Source organism: Arvicola amphibius, chromosome 10 (assembly GCF_903992535.2).
Source record: "Arvicola amphibius chromosome 10, mArvAmp1.2, whole genome shotgun sequence".
In the NCBI taxonomy this organism is placed as follows: Eukaryota; Metazoa; Chordata; class Mammalia; order Rodentia; family Cricetidae; genus Arvicola; species Arvicola amphibius.
In genome coordinates, this window is record NC_052056.1 from 79,669,835 (window position 1) to 79,694,027 (window position 24,193).

At 51.4% G+C, this 24,193-nt stretch overlaps 1 protein-coding gene across 1 annotated transcript; it reads right to left on the minus strand.

The window, feature by feature from the left end:
• Positions 1 to 643: 643 nt before the first annotated feature.
• On the minus strand, positions 644 to 22,672 carry Aldh2 (aldehyde dehydrogenase 2 family member). Its single transcript, XM_038344812.2, has 13 exons — positions 22,433 to 22,672; positions 12,134 to 12,238; positions 11,260 to 11,400; positions 10,257 to 10,336; positions 8,811 to 8,922; positions 8,263 to 8,391; positions 7,754 to 7,867; positions 5,693 to 5,795; positions 5,148 to 5,332; positions 4,503 to 4,667; positions 2,921 to 3,078; positions 1,733 to 1,847; positions 644 to 922 (listed from the first exon to the last, which is right to left on the minus strand). Exons 1-13 carry the CDS (start codon positions 22,550 to 22,552, stop codon positions 890 to 892), a joined length of 1,560 nt encoding a protein of 519 aa, XP_038200740.1. The 5' UTR covers positions 22,553 to 22,672; the 3' UTR covers positions 644 to 889.
• Positions 22,673 to 24,193: the final 1,521 nt, after the last annotated feature.

Genomic DNA, 24,193 nt, shown 5'->3' on the forward strand with positions numbered 1-24,193 from the left:
TCTCTTCTCACTGTCTGAAAAACTGCCATCCCTGGCCACCAGCAGCCATCTCCAGCTGTTCACAGCCACATCCTCCTGCTTCCGTGTGTGTGTGTGTGTGTGTGTGTGTGTGTGTGTGTGTGTGGCAGCTCTTGCACTTACACACACCGTCCTTCACTCTGCCCTGAGGAGGCTGCAGAGCAGCCTGGGAAATCAAAGCAACTTCTGGAAGCTGCCTTTTTGCTGACTCTACCCCAGGTCAGCAGTCACTAGGAGCAATGTTGAGCCACAAGGTGCTTGGCAGAAGGCTGACTGGGCCACCCTGGAAAGGAGTAAACAGGAGTCAGCTACCCACTCCGTCTCCCGTGAAACAGGCCAGTGTGAACTTCCTGAATGTTAAGGGGAGTAAGGATGCCCCAGCAAACAGTGGAGACACTCCGGCCTCGTGCTGGGCATGTCCCTGGGTTAGTGACAGGAGGAAGAGGCATCCGGGAATTGAGAGCGGTCCTGCTTTGACTTTTTGTCTAGGACATGAGGTGAGGTGCTAATATCCCATAGGAGCTATTGCAGTTCTTACAGTGGTCTTTTCTCCGCTGAAGGGGGCAAATTAGACAGCAATGGAGTCACGACACAGAATCTATTTCTTAGAGAACAACCCTGCAGCCTTGATCAGTGGGTTTTTATTGCTCATTTGCAGCATGGGGTTGGAACCTAGGGTCTTGCATGTGCTGGGCAAGCGTTCTGCGTGAGCTCCATCCTCTGACCCAGTTTATAGGGGGTTTTCCAGACAAACTGCCCCACTGGCCTGCCCTGTTTATCAAGCTCTGACTTTCTTGGCCGACATTTTGGTGAAGGGTTTCTCTCTGGAGGCGAGTATGCTTGGTGCTGGGTGAGGAAGCTGGCTTGCTCCTTATGAGTTCTTCTGTGGCACTTTGACCGTGACCTGTGAAGGGTTCAGAGAAGCAGTTATTCTTCACATTTGGCAAGTGCTAGCAGGTCCCCTTGGTGACAACAGCCCGTCTTCTTTCTCCTTGGCAGCAGGCTGTCCTCTGTGGGAGATCACACCCTGTCCCTTTTCTAGTTTCCCACCATCTGGCAGTGTCTGGAGGCCCTTTCTTGGACTTTGGGAACAACCACAGTTTAGTAGACTCTGGTATGCTGAGGACAGGAATCTGTAACATCCAGCACCGTAAAGCCTTCCCCTTCCCCACCCCACACAAGGGGCCTCCCACAGGGTAACACTGAGGAAGAGGCCAAGGCTGCAGCCACAGCAGTCACAGCAGAGAAAGGCCTGAAGAGCACACAACTGTATCTCAGTTTGTAGGTACAAAGTGTTCTCAAATTTGGCTCTTCCTCCATTTATTTTAGTTTTTGTCCGTTTCCCATATGTGTGTGACAGGCCACTTTAAAAAGAATCTGCACTCTGTGGCGGGAGACACTAACACACAGGGCACTGAGTTCACATGGGCTTTCCTTCTGTTACCCTCTGACCTACGACCCTGAGGAGAACTGGACAAGGGTGGCTTGGCAGCTGTGCCTGTTCACGCCTCTTGCTGGAAGCCATCTTGTTGACTCCTCCAACCGGGGTCCTGCCTTCTCTCAGGCTAATCAACTCCTTGGCAAATTACCGTGTGGGCCTGGTGGGGTAAGACCCTAGAGACTGTGTCTAACCTCTTCTGTGATGGCTCTGGCTTCAGTGAGAAACGTGAGCATGACAGGAGAGGCCAGGCTGCAGGTGCCCTCACACGCTTACCGTCTTCACTTCAGTGTAGGCCTGCAGGCCGTACTCGCCCAGCTCCCTGCCGCTCCCCGACATCTTATAGCCCCCAAATGGGGACTGGGCTCCAAACACGTCATAGCAGTTGATCCTGTTATTGGAGATGAGAACACAGGTTGCTGTGAGGGGCTGTGTGCCATTCCAGGCCCTTCCATGCTCCACAATCTCATGTGGAGAATGGGACATGGAGGGGCTAGGGCAGGCCACGTGAGACACTTGTGTCAGCCTCGTCCATGCACGTATGGTCACAGAGGGGCACTAACACACACGTACCAGCTTCCAATCTGAATGGGTCATCTTGGCTAATAGGAGCTAGGGCTTTCCCCTTCTCCTAAGTTAAAAATTATTAAAATTTAGGGCTGGATAGATGGCTCAGCTAGGCTCACAACCAAAAATGTAAAAAAATTATTAAAATTTAAATGAAAATTCAGCATTTAAAACCATGTGGCTCAGGGTGGTGACATGGCTTGTCATGTGGGTGCAGGGTCTGCTACCGAGCCTGGCAACCAAGTTCAGTTCCTGGGACCCACATGACAGAAAGCCCTCCCCCACACACTGTGTCATGTGTATCCCTGTACACAAACACACATGCACATATGCACACACAGGCATGTGCACACATGCTTAAAAAGTGGTTTTTGAAGAAGGGCCCAGCTTGGTGGTTTGTGTGACATTCAGAATCCTGGTGAATCTTCCCCACTAAAACACCCAATTATTTGTAATATGCTGAAAAGAAACACTGCACCCAATTAATGATCTCTTTTCACCTCCTCCCTCCAGGCCCAGTATCCACTAACAGAGCACCCTTGTGGGACTGTAGAGTCAGTCTATGGCCTGTAGCACTTGGCTTCTTTCATTTAACATCACATTGCCAAGGTTACCCACACTCCATTAGGTAGGTTGAGGGTGCTGATCTCTACACAGCCCAGTCCACATCTGTTCTTTCTCTAATCCTACCGATGGCGAAGCAGCTGCTGAGCAACTGTGTGTGCTCTCAGCCCACAGCTAGGAAAGGTGGCCCGTCTCTGGCTTCGGGGGACCTGCTCTGGGAGAGGATGTGGCTGGACAGCTCCTGGTCTAGTGCCCCAGCTCTAGGGAATCCAGAAGACGCTGCTTTGGGGGATATTTTATTAGGCTGAGGAGTAGCTACTGGGCGGCTCTTACCACACAGTGCCAGCCTGGAGGGCTTGTGACAGGTAATTGGCCTTATCCAGGTCCCTTGTGAAGACAGCTGCTGCCAGCCCATACTTGGAATCATTGGCTCTCCCCACGACCTCCTCTATGGTCTTGAATTTGAGAATCTGCATCACTGGTCCAAAGATCTGGGAGAGGGAGGGGGGAAGAGAAGCTGTCAGGTGTTCGCGGATGGTGAACAGTGGATACTGTTGAACCTGAGACCTGACCAGAACTACAGAACTACAGAACTACACTCCAGTCCAAGCTCAAGAAAGACAAAGGGGGCTGGAGAGATGGCTCAGAGGTTAAGAGCATTGCCTGCTCTTCCAAAGGTCCTTCAATTCCCATCAACCACAGGGTGGCTCACAACCAACCCTCTGTAATGGGGTCTGGCGTCCTCTTCTGGCCTGCAGGCAGACATGCAGACAGAACACTGTACACATAATGAATCTTTAAGAAACAAACAAATGAAACACAGAGGGAGGGAAGTGATTAAGGACCTTTTAGGCAGCCCGTGCTTTGTGCACAGTTGTCTGATTTCTAAATAGTCCCACAGCGCAGGGGCTATGTTAGGATATGAACTTAGCACAGAGAATTGAACCCAGGCACAGGCAGAGATTGGCCTCTGGGCTGTGACTGTAAAATGGCCTGTGGTTTCTCCTGCTCTTCCCGCAGTTTCCAGAACAGGCCACTTCTTCAGATACTCCAGCTATTTGATAGAGAATGAAATTCGGAAACCAAGACCTCCGTGGAAAGCTCGCTGCCCCAGAGACTACTGAGAGCCAGCTGGAACTGACTATTGTGACCATCTATCATGTAACCAGCACATACATGGAGCCAGAACAGAGGGGCCTGAGAGCCAGGGAGGACAGTTCACGGTGAGTGGGGAGGAGGGAAATGGAGTCCTAATCTCCACTGAGAAGAACTAGGTTTCCACAAAAAAAAAAAAAAAAAAAAAAAAAAAAAAAAAAGGCTGATTCCGAGGGGACAGGGGACAGAAGGGTAATGAGGATGCCCATGAGCCTCAGTTGTCATGGGGACTAAACCATGTCACAGTCTGCTGGAGAACAAGCACAGGCATTCTTGACCCTCCAGAACATTCTTACTAGCACATAAAAGGGTGGTACTATGCTGTCTTGCATGCGGCTTGGGGGTTTAACCCAGCTGGGACAAGTGGGGAGAAGGGTATCAGAGTTATAGTGGGGAGTCACCGATGGACCTCATCCAAAGTCTTTCATGGGTCAAGATGATGGAAAGGACCATATGAGTCCATTCCTAGATTCATGATTCCAGGGGCCAGAATACAAATGCCTGTGGACTAGGCTATGAAGGCTATGGGATATAACAACAGTCTTCCTGTGGGCTAGGCTATGAAGATATAATGGTCTTCCTGTGGTGGAAAGCCCCAAGCTGAAGTGGAGAGTGATGTATCAGAATCACACTGCAAATAACTTACTCTAGGCAAGGAGGTGACTCAAAACCATAGTTTGGGGCAAAGTCAAGACACTAGACCAAATCACCCACTTCTTCTTGCTAAGGGCAGCTTCTAGGACATGGCTGAGGTACTGACCTCCTCCTTGGCAATGGTCATGCCATCTTTCACATCTCCGAACACGGTGGGCTGGATGAAGTAGCCACGGTCGGCGGCAGCACCTCCACCACACAGCAGCTTCGCCCCTTCTTGTTGTCCTGACTTGATATAGCCGAGGATCTTCTTAAACTGAGTTTCATCTACCTGTGAGAGAGACCAAAGTGATGGAGAAGCTAGAGCCAGGCCTCTCTCTGGCAGAGAACATGAAGCCAGAGGTAGCTGGGAAGGGGACCAAGGTCTTGAAGAAGCAAATATAATACCCAAGAGAGACCCTGCACCTTTTACTGCCAGAGAAAGGCACGCCAATGTTTCTCTCTTTAAACTCTGACATTAACAAAATGGAAACACAAAAGCACAGGGGCTTAGGGAATAACGGCTTAGCAACTGGCTCAGTAGCAGGTGTCCTGTGCAGATTTGGCATCTGCACTCCTTCCAAGGTTTATGAACCCTGCATAAATGTGGGGCTCAGAAAGCAGATGAAGGCTCATGCTTACCCCAACAGGACACAGAGCTGGTACCCAGCAGAGGAGACACGAACCCAGCCCCATCAACTCTGGGCCATGCCCCTTTGGCTTCACCTTGCTGGCTTTGGGCTGCAGGCCCAGCCGTGGCTGGAAGGCTTACCTGAGGCCCCTGCTCAGTCCGGCTGTCAAAGGGGTTTCCGACCACCCGAGACTTGGCCCGCGCAACGCTGCGCTCCACGAATTCCTCATACACATCCTCTTGCACGAAGGTCCGGGAGCCAGCGCAGCAGCACTGGCCTTGGTTGAAGAAAAGGGCGAAGTGGGCCTGCTCTACAGCCCAGTCCACTGTGAGAGGGGACAGCAGATAGACCGGTGACATGAGAAGAGGCCGCTAACCCCAGCACTGCTCACCCACACAACACGAGCACACTGTCAGGCTTAGTGCCTGCTAGGGGCCAGGGCCTGGTCAGAATAAAATGGAACCTTCTTCCCTTTGTGGGGAAAGATACAGAAGGATGGAAGTGCTGGAGAGGGCAGGAGAGGGTGTGCTGAGGTGCGGTGGCCTAGTGGCCTGTGGGCGATCATTACGGGGCTCAGGCTGGCTCTGCTGAGGGAATGAGTAGGGAGAGGTCAATACCAGACCACAGTGACCCTCAAATCAGTCATGCTGGAGTCTGGGCCCTTCCCTGTAGCCCCATAACCTACTGTCAGCATCTGACATAATGATGTTGGGGCTCTTCCCCCCAAGCTCCAGGGTCACTCTTTTGAGATTGCTGTTTCCTGCGGCAACTTGGATTAGGTGACCAACCTGTGGGGACACAGACACATTATCTGCCATTAGCAGGCAAGAAAGCTAACTGTTCCTCCACACAGGGAGTCACCAAATCCCAAGAGACCCAAAGAGTTCACCTCCCAGTGATGCCACTGGGCTCTAGACAACGGTGACAGTAACTAACTGGCCTATGCCAGCTACTGGCACTTGGAGTCAGCCCTTCCGATGCTCTCAGAGGCTGGAATGGCCTAGAGATGAGGGAGCAGAGACTCAGAGTGGCCAAGCCCCACAACCAGTCACCTGGCAGTCAACGAGGAGGCAGGACCCAGTCAAACTATGATGTGGCCTCTTTCCCAGCTGAGTGCTGTCCCCAGTGTGCTGTGTCCTCTATGACGGCCAGGACAGGGAGCTTCTCACCTCCACATACCCAGAGCCTGGCACAAAGCTGGTCCACACTCACCTCTGCAGGGAGACCCTTGAGACTGAGGGCGAGCAGTGTGTAGAAGGACCCGGTAAGGACAGCGGCTTGAAAATCGCCCTTGTGTTACACTACTAGTGTCCCCTTTTGGACGTCTGCGATTTCCGGGTTGGACCTGCTCACTTTTGGAAAGAAATGTGTTCCTGCTTCTAAGCAAGTGTGTGCAAGGACTCTCTGGGTCCTTGTCTCCGTCCCTCCAACATGCAGTAGCTCAGTGACAGCCCTGGTCCTCATTCATTCACTCTTACTCGGCCCTAAGCAGTCATGCTGGACGCCCTGGTTGGAAGCCTGTGAGCAGCTTGGTTCTCACCACCTCACACACGGGACGTAGAGGCTCAAGGAGGTAGGCTCACCAAGTGTCAGTGACTGTCAAATGTCCCTAGCTGGTGGCAGTGCTATGGGACCTTTAGAAACCTGGGTCCAGATGGAGGAAGTGTGGGTCATTGGGGGGCGGTTATACCTGAGTGGCATTTTCCTGGCTTGTTTCCCTACTCTGCACAGATGTGAGCAAGCACCCTCAGGCTGCTGCCATGTCCCTCCCCATAAAAGGCACCAACTGAGCCATGATCCAACCCTCCTTTAACCTGTTTCTTGTCAGTTCTTGGTCACAACAAAAAGAAAACTAACACAAGCCGTGGTGGTGCCTTTAGTCCCTACATTCGGGAGTCAGGCAGATGGATCTCTGTGAGTTTGAAGCCAGAGCTATGCAGAGATCCTATCTCAAAGCAAGCAAACAAATAAATAAATAAACAAATGATGGGGAGAAGCCTAATACACCAGGGCTGCACAGCAAGTCTGCGTTGCCCTGAGGCACTACTCCAGAACCCAGGCCCTGCCCGAGCTGTCTCCACTGTACACACATACGCTGTCATCCTGGTTTTGGTTACTATTGCTGTTTTGATTTCCTTCCTTCCTTCCTTCCTTCCTTCCTTCCTTCCTTCCTTCCTTCCTTTCTTCCTTCCTTCCTCCCTTTTTTCCTTTTTCTTATAGGATCTCACTGTGTAGCTCTGACAGTCCTGAGTCCTTGAACTCACAGAGCTCTGTCTGTTTCTGCTTTCTGAGTGTTGGGACTAAAGGCGTGTGCCCTGCTTTGATTTTTTTTGAGGCAGGGTCTCACGTAGCTGAGGCTAGCCTCAAACTCACTATGTAGCTAAAGTTTTCTTCAGCTATGGATCTTCCTGCTCCCACCTCCTGAGTGCTAAGGTTAAAGCCACCATCCTGGTCTCAAAGGAAACGAGCAGGGCCTCTGGATACCTTGTGGGTCCCAGGGATATGCTGGTAAGGCCTGGACCAGCACCTGGGCTTTCTGAAGCCAGCTAGTCCTGGCCTCCTTATTCCACAGAATGCTGATCCTTCCTAACAGCACCCAGGGATGCCAGCAGACCACAGAGGTCACAGTCCTGTTCTGCCCTCGACTGGGAGGTGTGTTATGGGACAGAACCCGACTCTTCTGAAGGGAGCAGCCACTGAGTGGGGAGAGCCTGAGCCGCCATGCTGCAGACCTGAGACACCTCACCTCAGTGGAGCCTGTGAATGCCACTTTGTCCACATCCTCGTGGGAAGCGATGGCAGCCCCGGCAGTAGGGCCAAATCCAGGAACAATATTGACTACACCAGGAGGGAAGCCTGCCTGTAGAGGAAGTCAGGAGACCTGAAGTCAGCCTGCTGCTCCCAGGAAACACCCTATTCCCCAACAGGGACCTGAAACACAAGCAAATGAAAGCCACCCTGTACGGCATGAGCCACCTTAGAGTCGGGACAAGGAAGTTGTCTGTGGAGTTCCCTGTGGAGATGACAGCTCCAGAGGAGTAGCTTTCACCCTAAAGAGGGTTGTACCACAGGCCCCAGTGTGGGGGACAGGAGCAGGGACCTCTCTGGTTAAGGTACTGAGGACTGAGTTCTCCTCTGGTTAAGGTACTGAGGACTGAGTCCTCTGGTTAAGGTACTGAGGGCATAGCTCCCCTCTGGTTAAGGAGCAAGCCATGCTAGGATATTTAGAGGTCACAACAGAAACAAGCCACACACCTCCTTGATCAAGTTGGCCACATAGAGCGCAGTGAGAGGAGTCTGCTCAGCGACCTTCATCACGACCACGTTTCCAGTTGCCAAGGCTGGGCCCAGTTTCCACGCTTGCATCAGGAGTGGGAAGTTCCACTGTACAAAACAAGAGTCACTGACCACAGGTCCTCCTCAGAGAGACACAGCAGGTGGTAGGAAGGGCCACTCTTGAGACCCCTACTATTTAATCATGAGTTTGGATGACGGATGAGGTAGGTGGCTGATAGCAAGTGACGGTGGCTCTTACTTATTGGTACCTTGTGAGTTCCTAATCATTATTTCCTCACATTCAATAGCCTGCCACTGTTCAGATGGAGAACGGTGCCTTAAAAGGGATTAATGATTTTGCTGGATCAAACTTAACCCCATCCCAGGTGACTTGCCAAAGCTCGTTTTCTCAGCCAACACCCAGTCACCTTTCAATGCCACCTGCAGAACTCTACTTTGCAATGAGCATGGCTGGCCCCCAGCCTCACCCCCCTCCAACTTTGACTTCCAGAGGGGCTGGTACACACCGGAATGATCTGCCCACACACGCCCACAGGCTCGTGGCGGGTATAGCTGAAGAAGTCGCCATCGATAGGAATGGTTTTCCCATGGTACTTATCAGCCCAGCCAGCGTAATAGCTAAAAAAAGAAAAAATCCAAGCGTTAGTTGGTGTCTAGCTTACAATGCCTGGCAGAAAGAGAGATGCCCTAGATGGCACTGATAACCTCCCTGGCATTTGGCTTATTCCCAGAGAGAAGTGGATGACCACCAGGACTGGTAACCCCTCTCGCCATAATTAAACTTTGGAGCCACAGAATCACTTGCAATGCTAGTAGGTCCATGGCCAGAGCCTACTTCCCACTCATTCAACCACCTCTCTGGGGATGCAGTCTTTTAACTAAACATATAGACTTATTTACATGTGTCTGCTGTGCCGGTCCAGCACTGGAGGATCATGGGTATGACCTGGTGGAGGCCAGCAGACCTCCCCGACTGGCCTCACCTCATGAAGTTAATTATCGCAATCACAGGAACACGGGTGACAGAAAAGCATCATGGCTGGGGAACAGCCAGTGTGCATTCATGGCACGTAATGGCCATGCCTTGGGGAAAGAAGGAAGAGGGAGGATTCAGGATGAGGTGAGGCGGTTTGTAGAAGGAAGATTCCGGAAGTGCATAGGGTCTGCCAAAGCTGATCAGGTGGAGCCCAGGATTCTCAGCCTCAGCACGTCTGATGCTTTGGCTCTGCGGGTCTCACTCTGCACCAGATGCCAGCAGCACTGTCCCTGGCAGTCATGACCAGACCCACTCCCCCTGTGGAGGGCAACTGCCATTCGGGCACTGTGTCCACCTGCCAGCCACTGTTGGCACCAGTCTGTCCACACCACCTGTGCAGGTTCTGCAGGTTGCAGAACCTCCCCCAGAACATTGCCATTCTACCTAAGGGATGGCAACATGAAGGCTGGCCCTGAAGAAGCCACGTGTAGCAAGATAAGAGGAAAAAAGGGACCTGTCTCTCGCTACTGACTACAATGGGCAAACCCCAAGACAAATTATCCCTGACTTTTTGATGAGTAAGATGTCTATGATCAGACTAAACTCAAAGTAGCAGCAGGAGAGAAACAGGACAAAGGAGAATGACTGGCGAGCCCTTTGGCCAGTTCAAGAGACTAAAAGCAGAAAGTGAAGTGGAGGACAGAAAAGACCATTGGAAGCCAGGGACAACCAAAAACCAAAGACCAACACATCAGACCCTCAGATAACAGCCAGTTCCAAGGACACAGAAATTATCAAACATACTCAAGACAGACGAGAACACAAAGAGGACCAGTTCTGGTGGTCAGTTGACACAGTTGACAGGTTCCGGTCCCTGAGAGTCTTCTGCGTCCTTCTGGTTCTATGTCTACCTCCCAACATCAACATCACCCCCTCCCTTCTCTCAATGGCCAGAACTGAGAACAGGAGCCCATACCGGAGGCATTTCAGGACCATGTCCAAATCCACGAGGTAGGAGATGACATAAGGCTTGCCATTGTCCAGGGTCTCCAGGGCCTGACAAGAAAGCAAGGTCAGCAGAGACGTGTTAGCTCAGGAATGAAGAGAAACAGGTGGCCAGTGACAAGGGGCTCAGGGTGAGAGTCTCCTCTGGACCACTGAATGTCATGGACATTTCCGGACCACTGCCCCAGCTTCTCGTGAGGCAGGGAGAGGAGAAAAGCCAGCTTCACTCACTTCCCAGGCATTACTAAGCTCTGGCCTCTACCAGATCCAGCTGGAGGGAATGTAGAAACGAGCAGAGAGAGCCTTCAGAGAAAGAGCATGGTGACACGGAGCTGTCAGTCATACCCACTACTCATGCTAGGAAGAAAACACATCTCTATTGCTTCATCTCGGAAATGCCAACCAGGACTAACTTTGAAGGCTGGGGAGGGGCAGGCGACACACAGGGATGAAGTGATAAGCCTCAGCAGCAGGGAGCAGTGTGTGCAAAGGTCCCAGGGCTCCAAGAAGTTTGGCTGTCAAAAAGTGAAGGGGCACAGCCGGGCTTGGCTTGGGCAGTGGAGCCCAGCCATGTTGAGGACTTTATCCAAAGGTTCAAAGAGCTGATGCCACGGTGCACCTGGAGAGTTCACTCTGGCTACCACCACAGAGAAAGGGGCTGCCTCTGGGTTCTCCCAACAGGTGGCCAGGGTGAGGGGCCTAGGGGAGGTGACCGGCCCTGCAGATCACTAGGGAAGGCCTGTGTGAGAGAAACATTCTTCTTTCCCTCCCTCCTCGGAAATCTGAGATCTGGGCCACACCCACTGAATCAGGACAGACACTGAGATTCCTCTGGTTGGTAATAGGAAAACTCCAAGAGTGTCCATCCATCAGACACCATTATGACCTAGGAGCAGCAAGGCCTCTGAACGATCAGGGGATACTATGGACCTCTTCAGTCGTGGGAAGTGAGGGAAAGAGGGCCCAGGACTCACCGCCAGGTAGGTTCGGTCCCGCTCAATGAGATCGGCCAGTCGGTTCAACAACCGTCCCCTGTCGGATGCATCCATACGGCGCCATGGTGAGCCCAGCTGGAAGGCTGCTCTCGCAGCCTTTACTGCCTTGTCTACGTCCTCCTGTGAAACAGCCACCCTGGAAGCTCAGACCTCAGCAGTAAACACTCCCCAGTACTGTGCACCTCACTCCCAAGCATACCACAGGCTGGTCATTATGGGCCACTGCAGGAAACCACCCCCAAATGGTCCTCCAGAGCCCTAAATCTCAGCAGCAAACATAGGCCTCATCAGGGGGTGTTCTGGGAAGGAGATTCCTGGCCATTGGGAGTGAGAGACCTTATGAGTCAATTCTTAGACAGGACCTAGTGGGCTGGAGAGATGGCTCAGCAGTTAAGAGCACTACCTTCAGCAGGGGGCAGTGGTGGCGCACACCTTTAATCACAGCACTTGGGAGGCAGAGGCAGGAGGATCTCTGTGAGCTCAAGGCCAGCCTGATCTACAGAGCTATTTTCAGGACAGGTTCCAAAGCTACACAGAGAAACCCTATCTCAAGGGGAGAAGAAAAAAAAAAGACAGGCAGCCACCATCCAGCACGCTAATGTAATGGAGACTGCCACAGACTCATATTTCAAATGTCTGCTTGGTGGTTTTTAAGTTAGGGATGTTAAACACGTATGTGGTCATATTTCAGTCATACAAACACATAGAACAACTGTGTGCCGTGTGGTAGCACATAACCTGTAATCTCCACACTTGAGGCACAGCTGGAAGGACAGACACAGTTCCAGGCCAGCCAGGGCTACAGAATGAGATCCTACCCAAGAAGCACCGCTAGAAAGTCACCGGGTCTCACCTTGCTCCCTTCTGCAACCTGGCAGATGACCTCTCCCGTGGAAGGGTTGACGGTGGGGAACGTTTTCTTGCTGATGGCGTCATGCCACTCATTGTTAATGAAGATCTGCAATGAGAGTGAGAAAACGTTCTCAGGCCAGCTCTCAACTCCACTGACCACCTCAAGAGAAAAAGGAAAAAACTCATGCAAACATGGAGGAGACGAGGAGACAAAGATCAGCAGCAAAGGGCTGCGGATTCCAATTCAAAACCTCAAACCCAGAAGAAGGCTGGGAGAGTTCCCCGAGCCTAGCTTCAGAAACTGCAGTGGACACTGAAGTCTATAGTTGAGAATGTGTCACATACCCGGTCCAGGGTCGGAGACATCCACTTTCCCTTAGAAGAACAAGAAAACACTTGTGGCCATCTTCTTTATTATTTCTGTTGTTGTTTTGAGACAGAGTCTCTCTGTGTAGCCCTGGATGTCCTAAAACTCACTTTGTAGACCAGGCTGGCCTCGAACTCACAGAGATCCGCCTGCCTCTGCTCCTGAGCGCTGGGATTAAAGGCGTGCGCCACCAGGCCCAGCTAGCCATCCTCACTCTAGACTGCACAAGCGAAGGACTCTTAGCGTATCCACTCAGCTCTGCAGCACGCACTATGAATAATTTCCAGGCCAGGCACTGTCCCAGAGAGGGATAATGGCCCACGTCAGTGATCAAAGATGTGGGCTGGAGGCAGAATTTGGACTGAAGACTCAAACATTTGTTCCTGGCTTTGTCCCCAGGGTCAGGGACTTCTGTAATTCCAGCCTTCTTCCTCACCTACAGGGCAGAGCCCATTGCAATTCCCCTCCCTAAGGTGCCCTGGCAGCAGCCTGGCATGGGGCAGGTGCCCATGCTAACTGCAGTGGGTGATTAGGAATCCCGGGAGGCCAAGCTTTCTGCACCATTCACTTGTTCTCACTGCAAGGCAGAGCTAGTCACTGCTGGAATCTGGCCAGGCATGTGTAAACATGATCTAGACTGTCAAGCTATGCGTGTGTCATTTCGTATCCACTGATACTCATCTTAAGTAATTTGTTACTTTAATCCTAGACCTGTATAGTTCCCAGTAAGGGACTTGGGTGTGAGACTCAGACTTAAAACCTCAGAGCTGGGTTCCAGGTCACCTGTGCCATGCCAGGTTGGGCCCCTGGGCATGGTGCGACCTCTCCTCTTCCTCTTGGTTCAATATGAAGTGAGGGGAAGTGAGGATCTGAGGTAATGCAGAAGAGGACTCAGGGATGGGTATGGGTGGCACAGACTCAGGGATCCCTACATGGCACGGTGGTACAGGGAGGAGTTAGGGAGGGAGGGCACCAGAGAGCCAGGCTAGAGGGCAAGGAGAAGCCGCTTGATTTCCCACTGTCCCCTGCTCCTTGTCTACACTCCACAGCCTACATTCCCAGAACAGTTGTCAGTATCAGCACCAGAATTCCATCTGTTCCAACAGACACAGGAGGCCACCAGGGCACGGGGAAGCTTGGCTCTGGGCTCACATTCACACAGAGCCAGGGACTTAAACCCAAGCTTTTAGGATGCCAACGCCTCATTACTGGCCCACTTCCAACTACAGTGTCCAGTCATAGTCCAGGTCTGTCTGCAAGGTGAGAGCACTTGTTCCCAAAGGATCGCCTTTAAAAACTAAGCATGGAGGCTCATGTGCATAGCCCCAGCACCTGTGGACTGGAGTCTACCCATCTCACACTGGGAAACGGGCAAGTGAGTCTCAGACAGACATGGACTGGAGTCTACCCGCCTCACACTGGGAAACGGGCAAGTGAGTCTCAGACAGATGTGGACTGGAGTATACCTGCCTCGCACTGGGAAACGGGGAAATGAGTCTCAGAAGTCTGACCCAATACCTCTGGGGAATGTATGAGGAGTCACGGAGACAACAGATGTGCAGTTCCTTGCCAGGAGCTGGCCACAGGCTGTCTCTTGCTGCCACCCTAGATGGGGCAGCTATCTACAACTAAAGATCACAGACCAAGAATCTCCCAGCTTCTCAGCTCTCCCGGCATGACAGATACTCCATGAATTTACCCTGAAAAGATTCTCATGAGTAGTTTGTAAACATCAGGAAATCGAGGGGTGGGGGCGGAGAAGGGGAGAGACAGGGAGAGGGCGGTGGGCTGGTCAGACTAAGTGGACACCCAAATACATGCCCCGCCACGCCACTCCCTACATTGTCCCTGAGCTGAGGCTAAGTCTGGAATATGCTGTGTCATTCTTCCGGTCTGTTACAATGACTGTCACCAACCTGTCCTTTCTTCTTGGCTGATGAAATCAGAGACTCCTGAGCTCAGGGCCCCCATTTCTTCCTTGCCAACCCCCTCTCATCATCCCACTGCAAACACTAGGAGCCAAGAGGGGAGAGTGCTCTCACACAGTCCTGCTTCCAGAAGAATGCCTCAGAACCACAAAAGGTCAGAGTCCAGGCTCCTAGCCCTCCTGGCCCCAAACCAAGGCCTGCCTTACATAAAATGCTGAATCCAGTCATCATGGCAGAAAGGAGGTTCTCCTAGCTCCCATTTCCTCTTCTAGAACACACAGATTGGGAGGTAACAGTCTGAATCTGAAGCAAAACCACTGGGGTTTCACAGACACTCTCCCGGCATCCTGTAAGCTCTAGTGAGAGCCAGAGCCACCACCCGTGCAGACACGGGGCAAAACAGCAAAGCCTTGGCCTCTCAGAGCTGAAATCCTGAGGAGGAGGAGCCCAGTGAGCAAGCACAGGCTGTGGTGAAACTAAGGGGAAATCAGGGGCACAGTTAAAGGGGACCCAGAGGGTTAGGTGTTGGTAGTACATGCCCTTAATCCTGGCGCAAACGCAAAGAGTAAATCTTAAAGAAAACTAGGCTATATGTGATGGTGCACACCTTTAATCCCAGCACTTGAGAGGCAGAGGCAGGAGGATCTCTGTGAGTTCGAGGCCAACCTGTTCTACATAGTGATACCCTACCTCAAAAATAGAGAGAGAGAGAGAGAGAGAGAGAGAGAGAGAGAGAGAGAGAGAGAGAGAGAGAGAGAGAGAGAGAGAGAGAGATTTGAGGTTGTCTGGAAAAGGTGGGGAGGGAAGGGGAGACCTGAGGTGTGGCAGCAGAACTGCTAAAGGGGCAAAGGACAGGGGTGGGGGCAGCGGGTTCAAAGCTCCAATCGCTGGGAGTTACTTACTGGGGAGCAAGGGGCCTGGAGTAAGCCAGAGCCGCTACCACACAGCATAGGCCTGGGGACAGCAGCCTTTCTATTTGGTAACTGCTCTGTCCTAGGCCTCATTCCACAGGCAGGGAGCTGAGGCACCTTAAGCATTTCCCCGGTACAGATGGGCCAGGCCATGGTCCTGACTGCAATGTCGCCATAGCCATTGCCCATCATCTCCAAGGCAGGATGGTTAGGGTGGGTTCCTGAGAAGCCAGCTGACAGACAGCATGGCCTTCTCCACCTGGCAAATGGAGGCCAGAGAGCCATGGTAGTGGCCTGGGGCGGAAGACACAGGAGCTGTGGCTAGGTTTGCCAGGGCTTTGAGCAAGATGAGTGGACTCTGGAATCGCAGGCCTGACAGAGGACAGATTATTCCAGCCATATATACAAGCAGCTATCATATACCCTGGGGCCAATAAAAGACTAATTATATTTCTCAGTAGCTGTGACCTGTGGAAGCAGGAAACTTTTAGAAAGAATTCCAAGTTGGTGCTTTTTGTTTTGTTTTGTGAGACAGGATTTCTCTGTGTAGCCTTGGCTGTCCTGGAACTCAACCTGTAGACCAGGCTGGCTTTGAACTCAGAGATCTGCCTGCCTCTGCCTCCCGAGTGCTGGGTCTTACCCACCTTTCTGGGTTGTTTTGTCAGTTGTTTTTATTAACTGTGTGTGAGTCACGGTTAGAGGACCAACTCTCGGGAGTCAGTTCTGTGGACTGAATTCAGGGCATCAGGCTCAGCCGCAATTTACCCACTGAGCCATCTTGCTGGCTCCAAATTTGCTTTGTTTTTAAACTAAAAGAGCCAACAATTTCATTTTCACATTCCACAATACAAATGACACTGGTGCTTTCTAGTCCCACCCCCTTCTCAAGAGCCCCTCGCCCATAGCTGCCAGTGAACACCACGCTGGGACAAGCAGGAGGCCTCATCGGCATATGGGTCACCCAAGGGTGGTTTCATTCCAGAAGCAGGCACTATCAGTACCATCCCAAGAGGGAGAGGGCCCATGACTGACTTCCCAATGGAAGCACGAGTGTCCCAGCAAGGAGGACCCAGGAGGTGGATCACAGTCCCTGCAGGACGGACAGAAGGGTTGAAGGGGTGTTAGCTTCCATCAACTTCCAATGGCAGTCTTTGTGTTTCTTACCACAGCAACGTATCTGCCTCACACATGGAGACTCGGGTGAGGCACACAGTTCCAAGGAAACCTGGGTATGTAGTTCTGTAGGTGGAAGGCGGCCTGGTTTCCCATGGCACACAGCTGCCATCCTGGGAATCCCTTTCAAAGAAGGCCTCCTAGAAAGCCCATGATTCTGGAGGGCCCAAAACTAACAATCCTCTTGTCTCAGCCTCTTGGGTATCACCGTGCCCAGCACATATCAGCCATGCCCAATCTCACCCACATTTCCTTACTCTGCCCCCTCCCTCACCCCCTGAGCTATAATCAAACCCAAGGCCCAGAACCTTGGACAAGCATTCATCTGCTTCTTAAATAGCAGTTATGGAACCAGTCCAGTGGGCACCTCATGTTACCTTTTGATATTGCAAAATCCCAAGGAGTCAAGTTCCAGATAAACACAGAATGCCACACATATCCACATTCTTAACATCCAGAACTTCCTAGGGTTAGCTTGTGGTGTTGGGGCAGCTGGCCCAATCCCTTCGTTCAGGGGCGTGGCTGCCCCAGGGGAGAAAGGTACCTTTAAAAAGGACCGGGTCCTGGAAGGTTGGCCCTGTTCTCCCCCCCCCCCCCCCGACCCCCCCCCATTACCCTCTGCTTCGCTGGACCCTTGGCTCTGTAAGTTCCCTTATTCTCCTTTTATTAAAACTGTTTCATTCTAAAAGGACTATTTTTGGTTATTTCCAAACTCCGCCGACCGCCGCTACATTGTGGTCAAGGCTAAGGGGAGCCAACCCCACCCCCAAGCCACAGACTTCCCTGAGCTGTTCTGGCACTTGACCCCTGTCCTCCCCTATTCTGCCTGCCCCAGGACCAGTGCTTTTGATACTGCTGTATTTATTGTCACCACTTGGGGGAGAGGGAGTTAGTTCTATTTTGGAGCTTTCATGAGGATATTGACGTTTTAATTTGTCCCTGTGCTCAACAGCCAGCAATTCTCTCACCATGACCCCTGACCCTGGCCCATTCCACCACCACCTCCCCATCTGTTCTCACACTTTTTTTGTTTTGTTTTATTTTGAGACAGGGTTTCTCTGTATAGCTTTGGAGTCTGCCCTGGAAATCACTCTGGACCAGGCTAGCCTCGAACTCACAGAGATCCGCCTGCCTCTGCCTCCTGAGTGCTGGGATTAGAGGCGTACGCCACCACCATCTGACTGTTCTCACATTCTGCTCATGTCAAGTCCCAGATACATCAGGTCCCCGGGAAGTAATCCTATCCCCGGCTTCTTTGGTACAAAACCATGGCTACTTTCATAAACAACAACCATTTGTAAGTTCAATATTTACTCAAGGGCAGTTCCTTGCCAAGCGTGGTGCCAGTGCCAGAAGTACAAATGCGGCTCCTCCCTGCTGATTTCAAAGGTCTGATCAAATGTTTCCTTGAATATTTACTTCTTTTTTGACCCAGAGGGTCTAATCATGAGGTAACACACATGAATTCAAGATAGGCAGAGCGGAGACCAAAGCCTGGTTTCAAACCTATAGCCTAAGGCCCTCCTGAGCCCCAGTTCTCACCTTTGGTGTAGGGATAGCAACAGTGACTGACTGCCTTAAAGAACAGTAGAGGTTTGTCACCAAAAAAAAAAAAAAAAAAAAAAAAAAGAACAGTAGAGGCACTGGGTGGTGGTGGCACACGGCCTTTAGTTCCAGTACCCAGGAGGCAGGGGCAGGTGGATCTCTGTGAGTTGGAGGCCAGCCTGGTCTATAGAGCGAGTTCCAGGACAGCCAGGGCTACACAGAGAAACCCTGTCTCAGAAAAAAACAAACCAGCAGATGGGAAGGTTCGGGAAAGAGCTCTCAGTCCAGGACCAGAGAGGTAGTAAGGGTCGGCAATCGGGGTTGTTACTAGAGCAGGCACTGCAGCAGACGCACACCCACACAGTATGGACTCAGTTTGCCCACCACAAACATGACGGCAGCCCAGCCACCTTGCAGCTCAAGCGTGCTCAATGGATTCAAGCAGACAGGTTACATGCAACTATTTCTAGTCCATAGGTGTTTTTTAAAAAAATATTTATTTATTTATTATTATTCTGCATACAATATTCTGTCTGTGTGTATGCCTGCAGGCCAGAAGACGGCACCAGATCTCATTACAGATGGTTGTGAGCCATCATGTCAAGTCCCAGATACATCAAGTCCCTGGGAAGTAATCCTATCCCTGGCTTCTTTGGTACAAAACCATGGCTACTTTCATAAACAACAACCATTTGTAAGTTCAATATTTACTCAAGGGCAGTTACTTGCCAAGCGTGGCACCAGTGCCAGAAGTACAAATGTGGCTCCTCCCTGCTGATTTCAAAGGTCTGTGGTTGCCGGGAATTGAACTCAGGACCTTTGGAAGAGCAGGCAATGCTCTTAGCCACTGAGCCATCTCTCCATCCCCCCTGGTCCATAGTTTTTAAAAACACTGGTTGCTAAAGACATCTCCAGGCTCTGTGGGTCACCCTGACCTTTCTATGAGGTTCTGGAGACTCAGGAATAAACCAAGGTAATCAGTGGCGAGACAGTTCATATAGTCCATGGTGTTTTGTTTTGTTTTGGCAGGGTCTCACTCTGTATCCCAGGTTAGCCCAGCTCTCATTCTGTGGACAGTGATGATCTTTTTGGGCAGAGTATCTATCTAATCAGAGGTCTATCATCATCACTAGCACCATCATCTTCTTCTCCCCAGTCCCCCCCCCCCTTCTGAGCTACTCTCACCAGCCCAGGCTGGCTGAGTTCAGCAGAGCAGGCTGGTCTTGAAGTCTTGAATCTCCTGCTTCTACAGCCCGTGTACTGAGACTGCTCCCACTTCTTTGTCTTTTACTACCTGCTTAGAGCAAATGCATTTTTAAACAAATAAAATACAGCCAAAGTCTCTTTGTACCCTTACCCACACAGGTGTTTCCTGCCCTTCCCTAACCACCCAGGAAAGCACCAGGCCTCACCCTACAACGAGTCTCATCCTTCCTAGCGCTGACTGACCCTTTAACGGTTCCTCATGTTGTGGTGACACCCCAGCCCCCCCCCACACCATAAAATCATTTCATTGCTACTTCATAACTATAATTTTTTTTGAGACAGGGTTTCTCTGTGTAGTCTTGGCCCTCCTGGAACTCACTCTGTAGACCAGGCTGGCCTTGAACTCACAGAGATCCACCTGTCTCTGCCTCCCGAGTGCTGGGATTAAAGGTGTGAGCCACCGCCAGGGCTAGTTCACTCTCTTAAACACAAACCCCAAGTTTTCAGCACTTACACAACAAAAGGCTGATGCCAGTGTTCTACCACTGAGCCATGGCCCTAGTCTATAAGGAAATTATCAGCACTGTAGGCTCAACGATAGGGCTGTGGTCCGAGCTCATACACAGCTGTAAGGGCTGAGGAGCACCCCACTTTGTCCTCACAACAACCCTATGATGTGGGTGTGACTTGACCCTGCACATACGTCCCGGCTTTGTTCCATGTTGCACTTTTGCCTTAGGTCTTTGTCTCTTCTTCCTACTCATGCACATCCTAAGGCAGGGGATCTAGAATGTTGTTAGCTGGGCCTGGAGACTTCAGGAAGCATCTGTTGGATAAATAAAGAATCCCACTAACAGAGGCAAGGCTAGCAGTTAAATGTGACGTGGATTCACACATCCCTTCGTTATTGTTTTTCCTTTTGTGATGGGTTCTGTAACCCAGGCTGACTTCACTATGCAGCTGATAGTCACCTTGACTTTCTGAGCCTCCTCCTCCACCTCCCGAATGCTGGGATTGAAAAAGCTCACACCACGACATCTGGGTTATGTATTGCTGGGGCTCAGAGCCAGGGCTTCCTGCATGGTTGGCAAAAACTCTACCAACTGATCCCACCCGAGTCTCACACTCTTCCGAGCTCACCCCTAGTCTCACCCTCTAACAACTGAGCCCACCCAAGTCTTAGACTCTTTCCCTATTTCTAAGGCAGGGTGTAGGCAGACTTTTCTGTCCCCCCTTGAACCCCTGGTCCCCCTGCCTCTACATCTCAAGTGTTGGGATTAAAGGTGCCAGCATCCTACCTGGTTTTCACATTCATTACTGTTACTGGCACATAGAACTGGTGAGGATGATGCATGAAGCCATACATATACCCTTGGTGTTGAAGTTGCATTTCTAGACCTTAACTGTTCTCCAAGTCCACAAGGAAACAATAAAATGTGAAAACTAGTTTCACTGACAAAGGTGTCAATTTCAGTCCCTGAAATCTGAAATTAACATGTGGGTAAAATGTGCTTGTTTGAAAGCCACGCCCATGCATCTGTTCTGGGCAAGGTGAAGCAAGCCACCTAAAGTCTTCATCACTTACCCAACAAATTTACCCTATGGTCCTTCCCAGGACAAGAGGCAAGGGAGCTCCAGGAAGATGGGCCCAACCACAATCACTCAACTAGTGTTGCTTAGGCAAGATGGTGAGGTCATGACCCCATCCAGATGGGACCCAAGAAGCTTGAAGAAGAGCATCCCCCTGGGATGCCCAGGCCCTGCAGGTGCCCTTGGAAGCAAGCCCAGTGTCTGCAGAAGCAACCTTGAGGCCACACTGGCAGCTCCTTGGGGCAAGTGGCCCTAGTAACTGCCATAGAGATATCCAGGAGCACAATACAGATAGAACCCAGAGCTACTGCTTCCAAGCCCTGGTGTCCCTGGCAACAGAGTTTGCAATAATATCACATCAATGTTCAGCAGTTTCTAGCGTTCCCTCCAGGTACTGCCCCAGGGCAGAGAGTTCGTGTTCTCAAAAAGACTGAAAAGCAGCTGAGTGTACAGGCCCAGAAAGATAAACCAAGCACAGTGTTCAAGGAGACAGAGTTTAGGGACAAAAGTGGCAGGTAGCCAGCACACTGTCTCCCACACAAGCTCATAAAAGCAAAGAACCAAGCAAGGCCACAAGCCTTAACAATGCTCTTGAGGGGTGCGCAGTAAGTTGCTCAGTTGTAAACTGGTCAATGGCACGCATTCCTACAGCGAACGTGTGATTCCTGTGATTTCAAAATGGTGGTAAAGAAAAGCCAGCCACCGGGGAGAATTCACTCCACTCCTGCAACCCACACTCCAAACCGATCCAAGTCTGAGCACTTATGAGGACCTGAGATTCTGCCGTGGCTTCAGGTGAACATGAGGAACAAAGCTATCGATCAGGTGCCTCCTCTTGTGGTCATTTCGATTCTTTTTGATGTTGCGATCCTTCAAGTTTAAGGACAGCCTGGGCCTGGGCCGTTTGGTAAGACCCTATCTCAAAGTAGAGGGGACTGAAGAGCGGAGGGTGTAGCTGGGTGGTAGGGTTTGCATGGCTTGTGCGAATACAAAGTGGGGTGGGAGTGGCTGAGGCAAGAAGATGGAGAATTCCAGACCAGCCTGGGCTACAAAATGAGATCAATGAGATCCTGCCTCAAAATAACCCATCAGAACTGCCCTGAATGCCTTCCCATTCTACAGAAGAGGGCAGCCAAGTCCCACTTGTTGCACAAACAAAAGGAATACTTCACAACCAGTTTCTTTTTATATGATTCCAAAAAACTAAGACAACACTCCAAAGTCCTGATTGGGTTAAGAACGGCCACAGTGCGTCCTGACACAGCTTTTCCTTCTAAAACCCTGGCCTAGGTCTGTGGAAGACGGGTAGGGGAGAATGGGAGGTATCTTAGAGAGGAGCTGGGACGCCTGGGCCTTCTGGGTGAACACAGGACCAGGCGGGCCGGGAGCAGACTCCACAACACCCACCGCGGCTGCACCGATGGCGGATAGAGGCCCACGACTGTCCCGGGCCGGGAGGATACACGGTGCGGCCATATAGGCAGGGAAAAGCATGCGCAAAGATCGCTGAGAGGGGAAACTGAGGCCGCGTCGCCCGCTCGGTCCAGTCCAGGGGTTTGCAGAGCGACAGCGAGTCTCACCTGGTTGCAGAAGACCTCAGGCTGCTGGTTGGGGGCCGGCACGGCGCTGGTGGCGGCGGCGGACAACAGGCGGCTCAGGCGCGGCCCGCGGCGGGCAGTGGTGAGTGCGGCGCGCAGCATGCTGTACTAAGCAGAGCTGAAATGAGTGGAGTTGAACTGAGCCGAGCTATGCCGAGCCGAGCCGAGAGGAGCCTAGACCAGCCTGGGAGAGTGCAGTGCTGTAGACCGACTTCCTCGCCTCGCCCCCGGAGCCCGCCAATAGGCGGTGGCAACACGGGGGCGGGGCGGGAGAGCCTCAGCACCCCCAATGACCTGCGGGGTGCGACCCAGGCTCTGCAAGCCAAGTCAGAAATGGAGTCGTGCAGAACCCGGGAGCGGCCTGAGCCAGCTCCTAAAGTCGTCCCCGGATTTCACGAATGCGGATATTCTGTGGACAACTTGGGACTGGGCACTGGCCAGAAAGGGACGCGGACGCTTGACCACTTGTGTGTCCTTCAACCAAATGGAGGCAGCAGTAGGCTAAAGAGAGGATGAGGGCTGTGCAATGAGAAGTGTTTTGAAACGGGAGCCCAAGAAATGGGCGGAGCCCTTGAAAGCTGAGGCCCCGACCATTTCTGAAGCACCAGGCAGGAGACTGCAGCACGTGAGCTTCGCTCTATTCTGCTGACTCGCAGTATATTGTCACTGGCGCTGTAAGAGAGAAATCCCAGGAGCTAGACAAGGGGTCTGGGCGCGTTTCCTTGTGTGCCTCTGATTTTAGCATTGCTAATGTTTAGGACAGCTAATATTTTTCTGGGGCTCAGCATGGTTAGCGCAAAACTGGAGGGAAAAGTATTTAAGGACCATACAGTCGGTCACATGACCAACCTTCGGTGCAAAGGTATCTGGGAAACTGAGAGCACGGTTAGGAGAAATTGTAAAGGAGCTTCTTAGCAGAAATTGAGATTCTTCGGGCGTGGGGTGCTGCGCACTTCCAGAAAGCAAAGATGTGCTCAAATTTCATGTCTCTCTGCAAACTGTGTAGTTCTGTATTAGCCAATCAGGTCTGAATGTGAGGCCAGTTCTGACCAATCAGAGGGAGACGCAGAACCCTTTGTTTTTCCGGAATAAATACCCATCAGGCCTTTAATCCCAGCCTTTGGAAGCCAAAGCAAGCAGAACTCTAGAACCTGGTGGTCTAGATAACAGTTCCAGCCAGCCATGATTAGAGTGAGACCCTCAAAAAAACCAGCCGGGCCTCTCTCAGGATGTGGTCGCTTGTTCAGCATGGGTGAGGCAACCTGCTTCTGCAGAAGTAAACAATTTTGCCTTGCAAAAAATGTTTTGAATTTTGTGGGAGATCTTGAGTCTACAGGAAGGTGTCTCCACTCACTAGCCTCGTGATGGTGGCGCTGGCCTTTACTCGGGAGGCAGAGGCAGGTGTATCTCTGTGAGTTCCAGGCCAATCTGGCCTATAGATCGAGCTTCAGGACAGCCAGAGGTGCACAGAGAAACCTTGTCTGGGAGGGAGGAGGTGGGGGGAGCTACTCTGTGTTCCACTGACCACATGTACACTTTCATTTAAAGAATATTTTGTGAGTGATGTTTAGGTAGCTTCCAATCTTGTGAGATTACAAACAATGCCACACTTTGTATCTTTGATTTACTGAGAAATTCACAGAGGTAGAGCCACTAAACACAGGATATTTTTTAATTAAATATAGATATTTCTATATATAATATAAGCTCCTTGTCTTATGGGAGCATGGTCAATAACCCTCT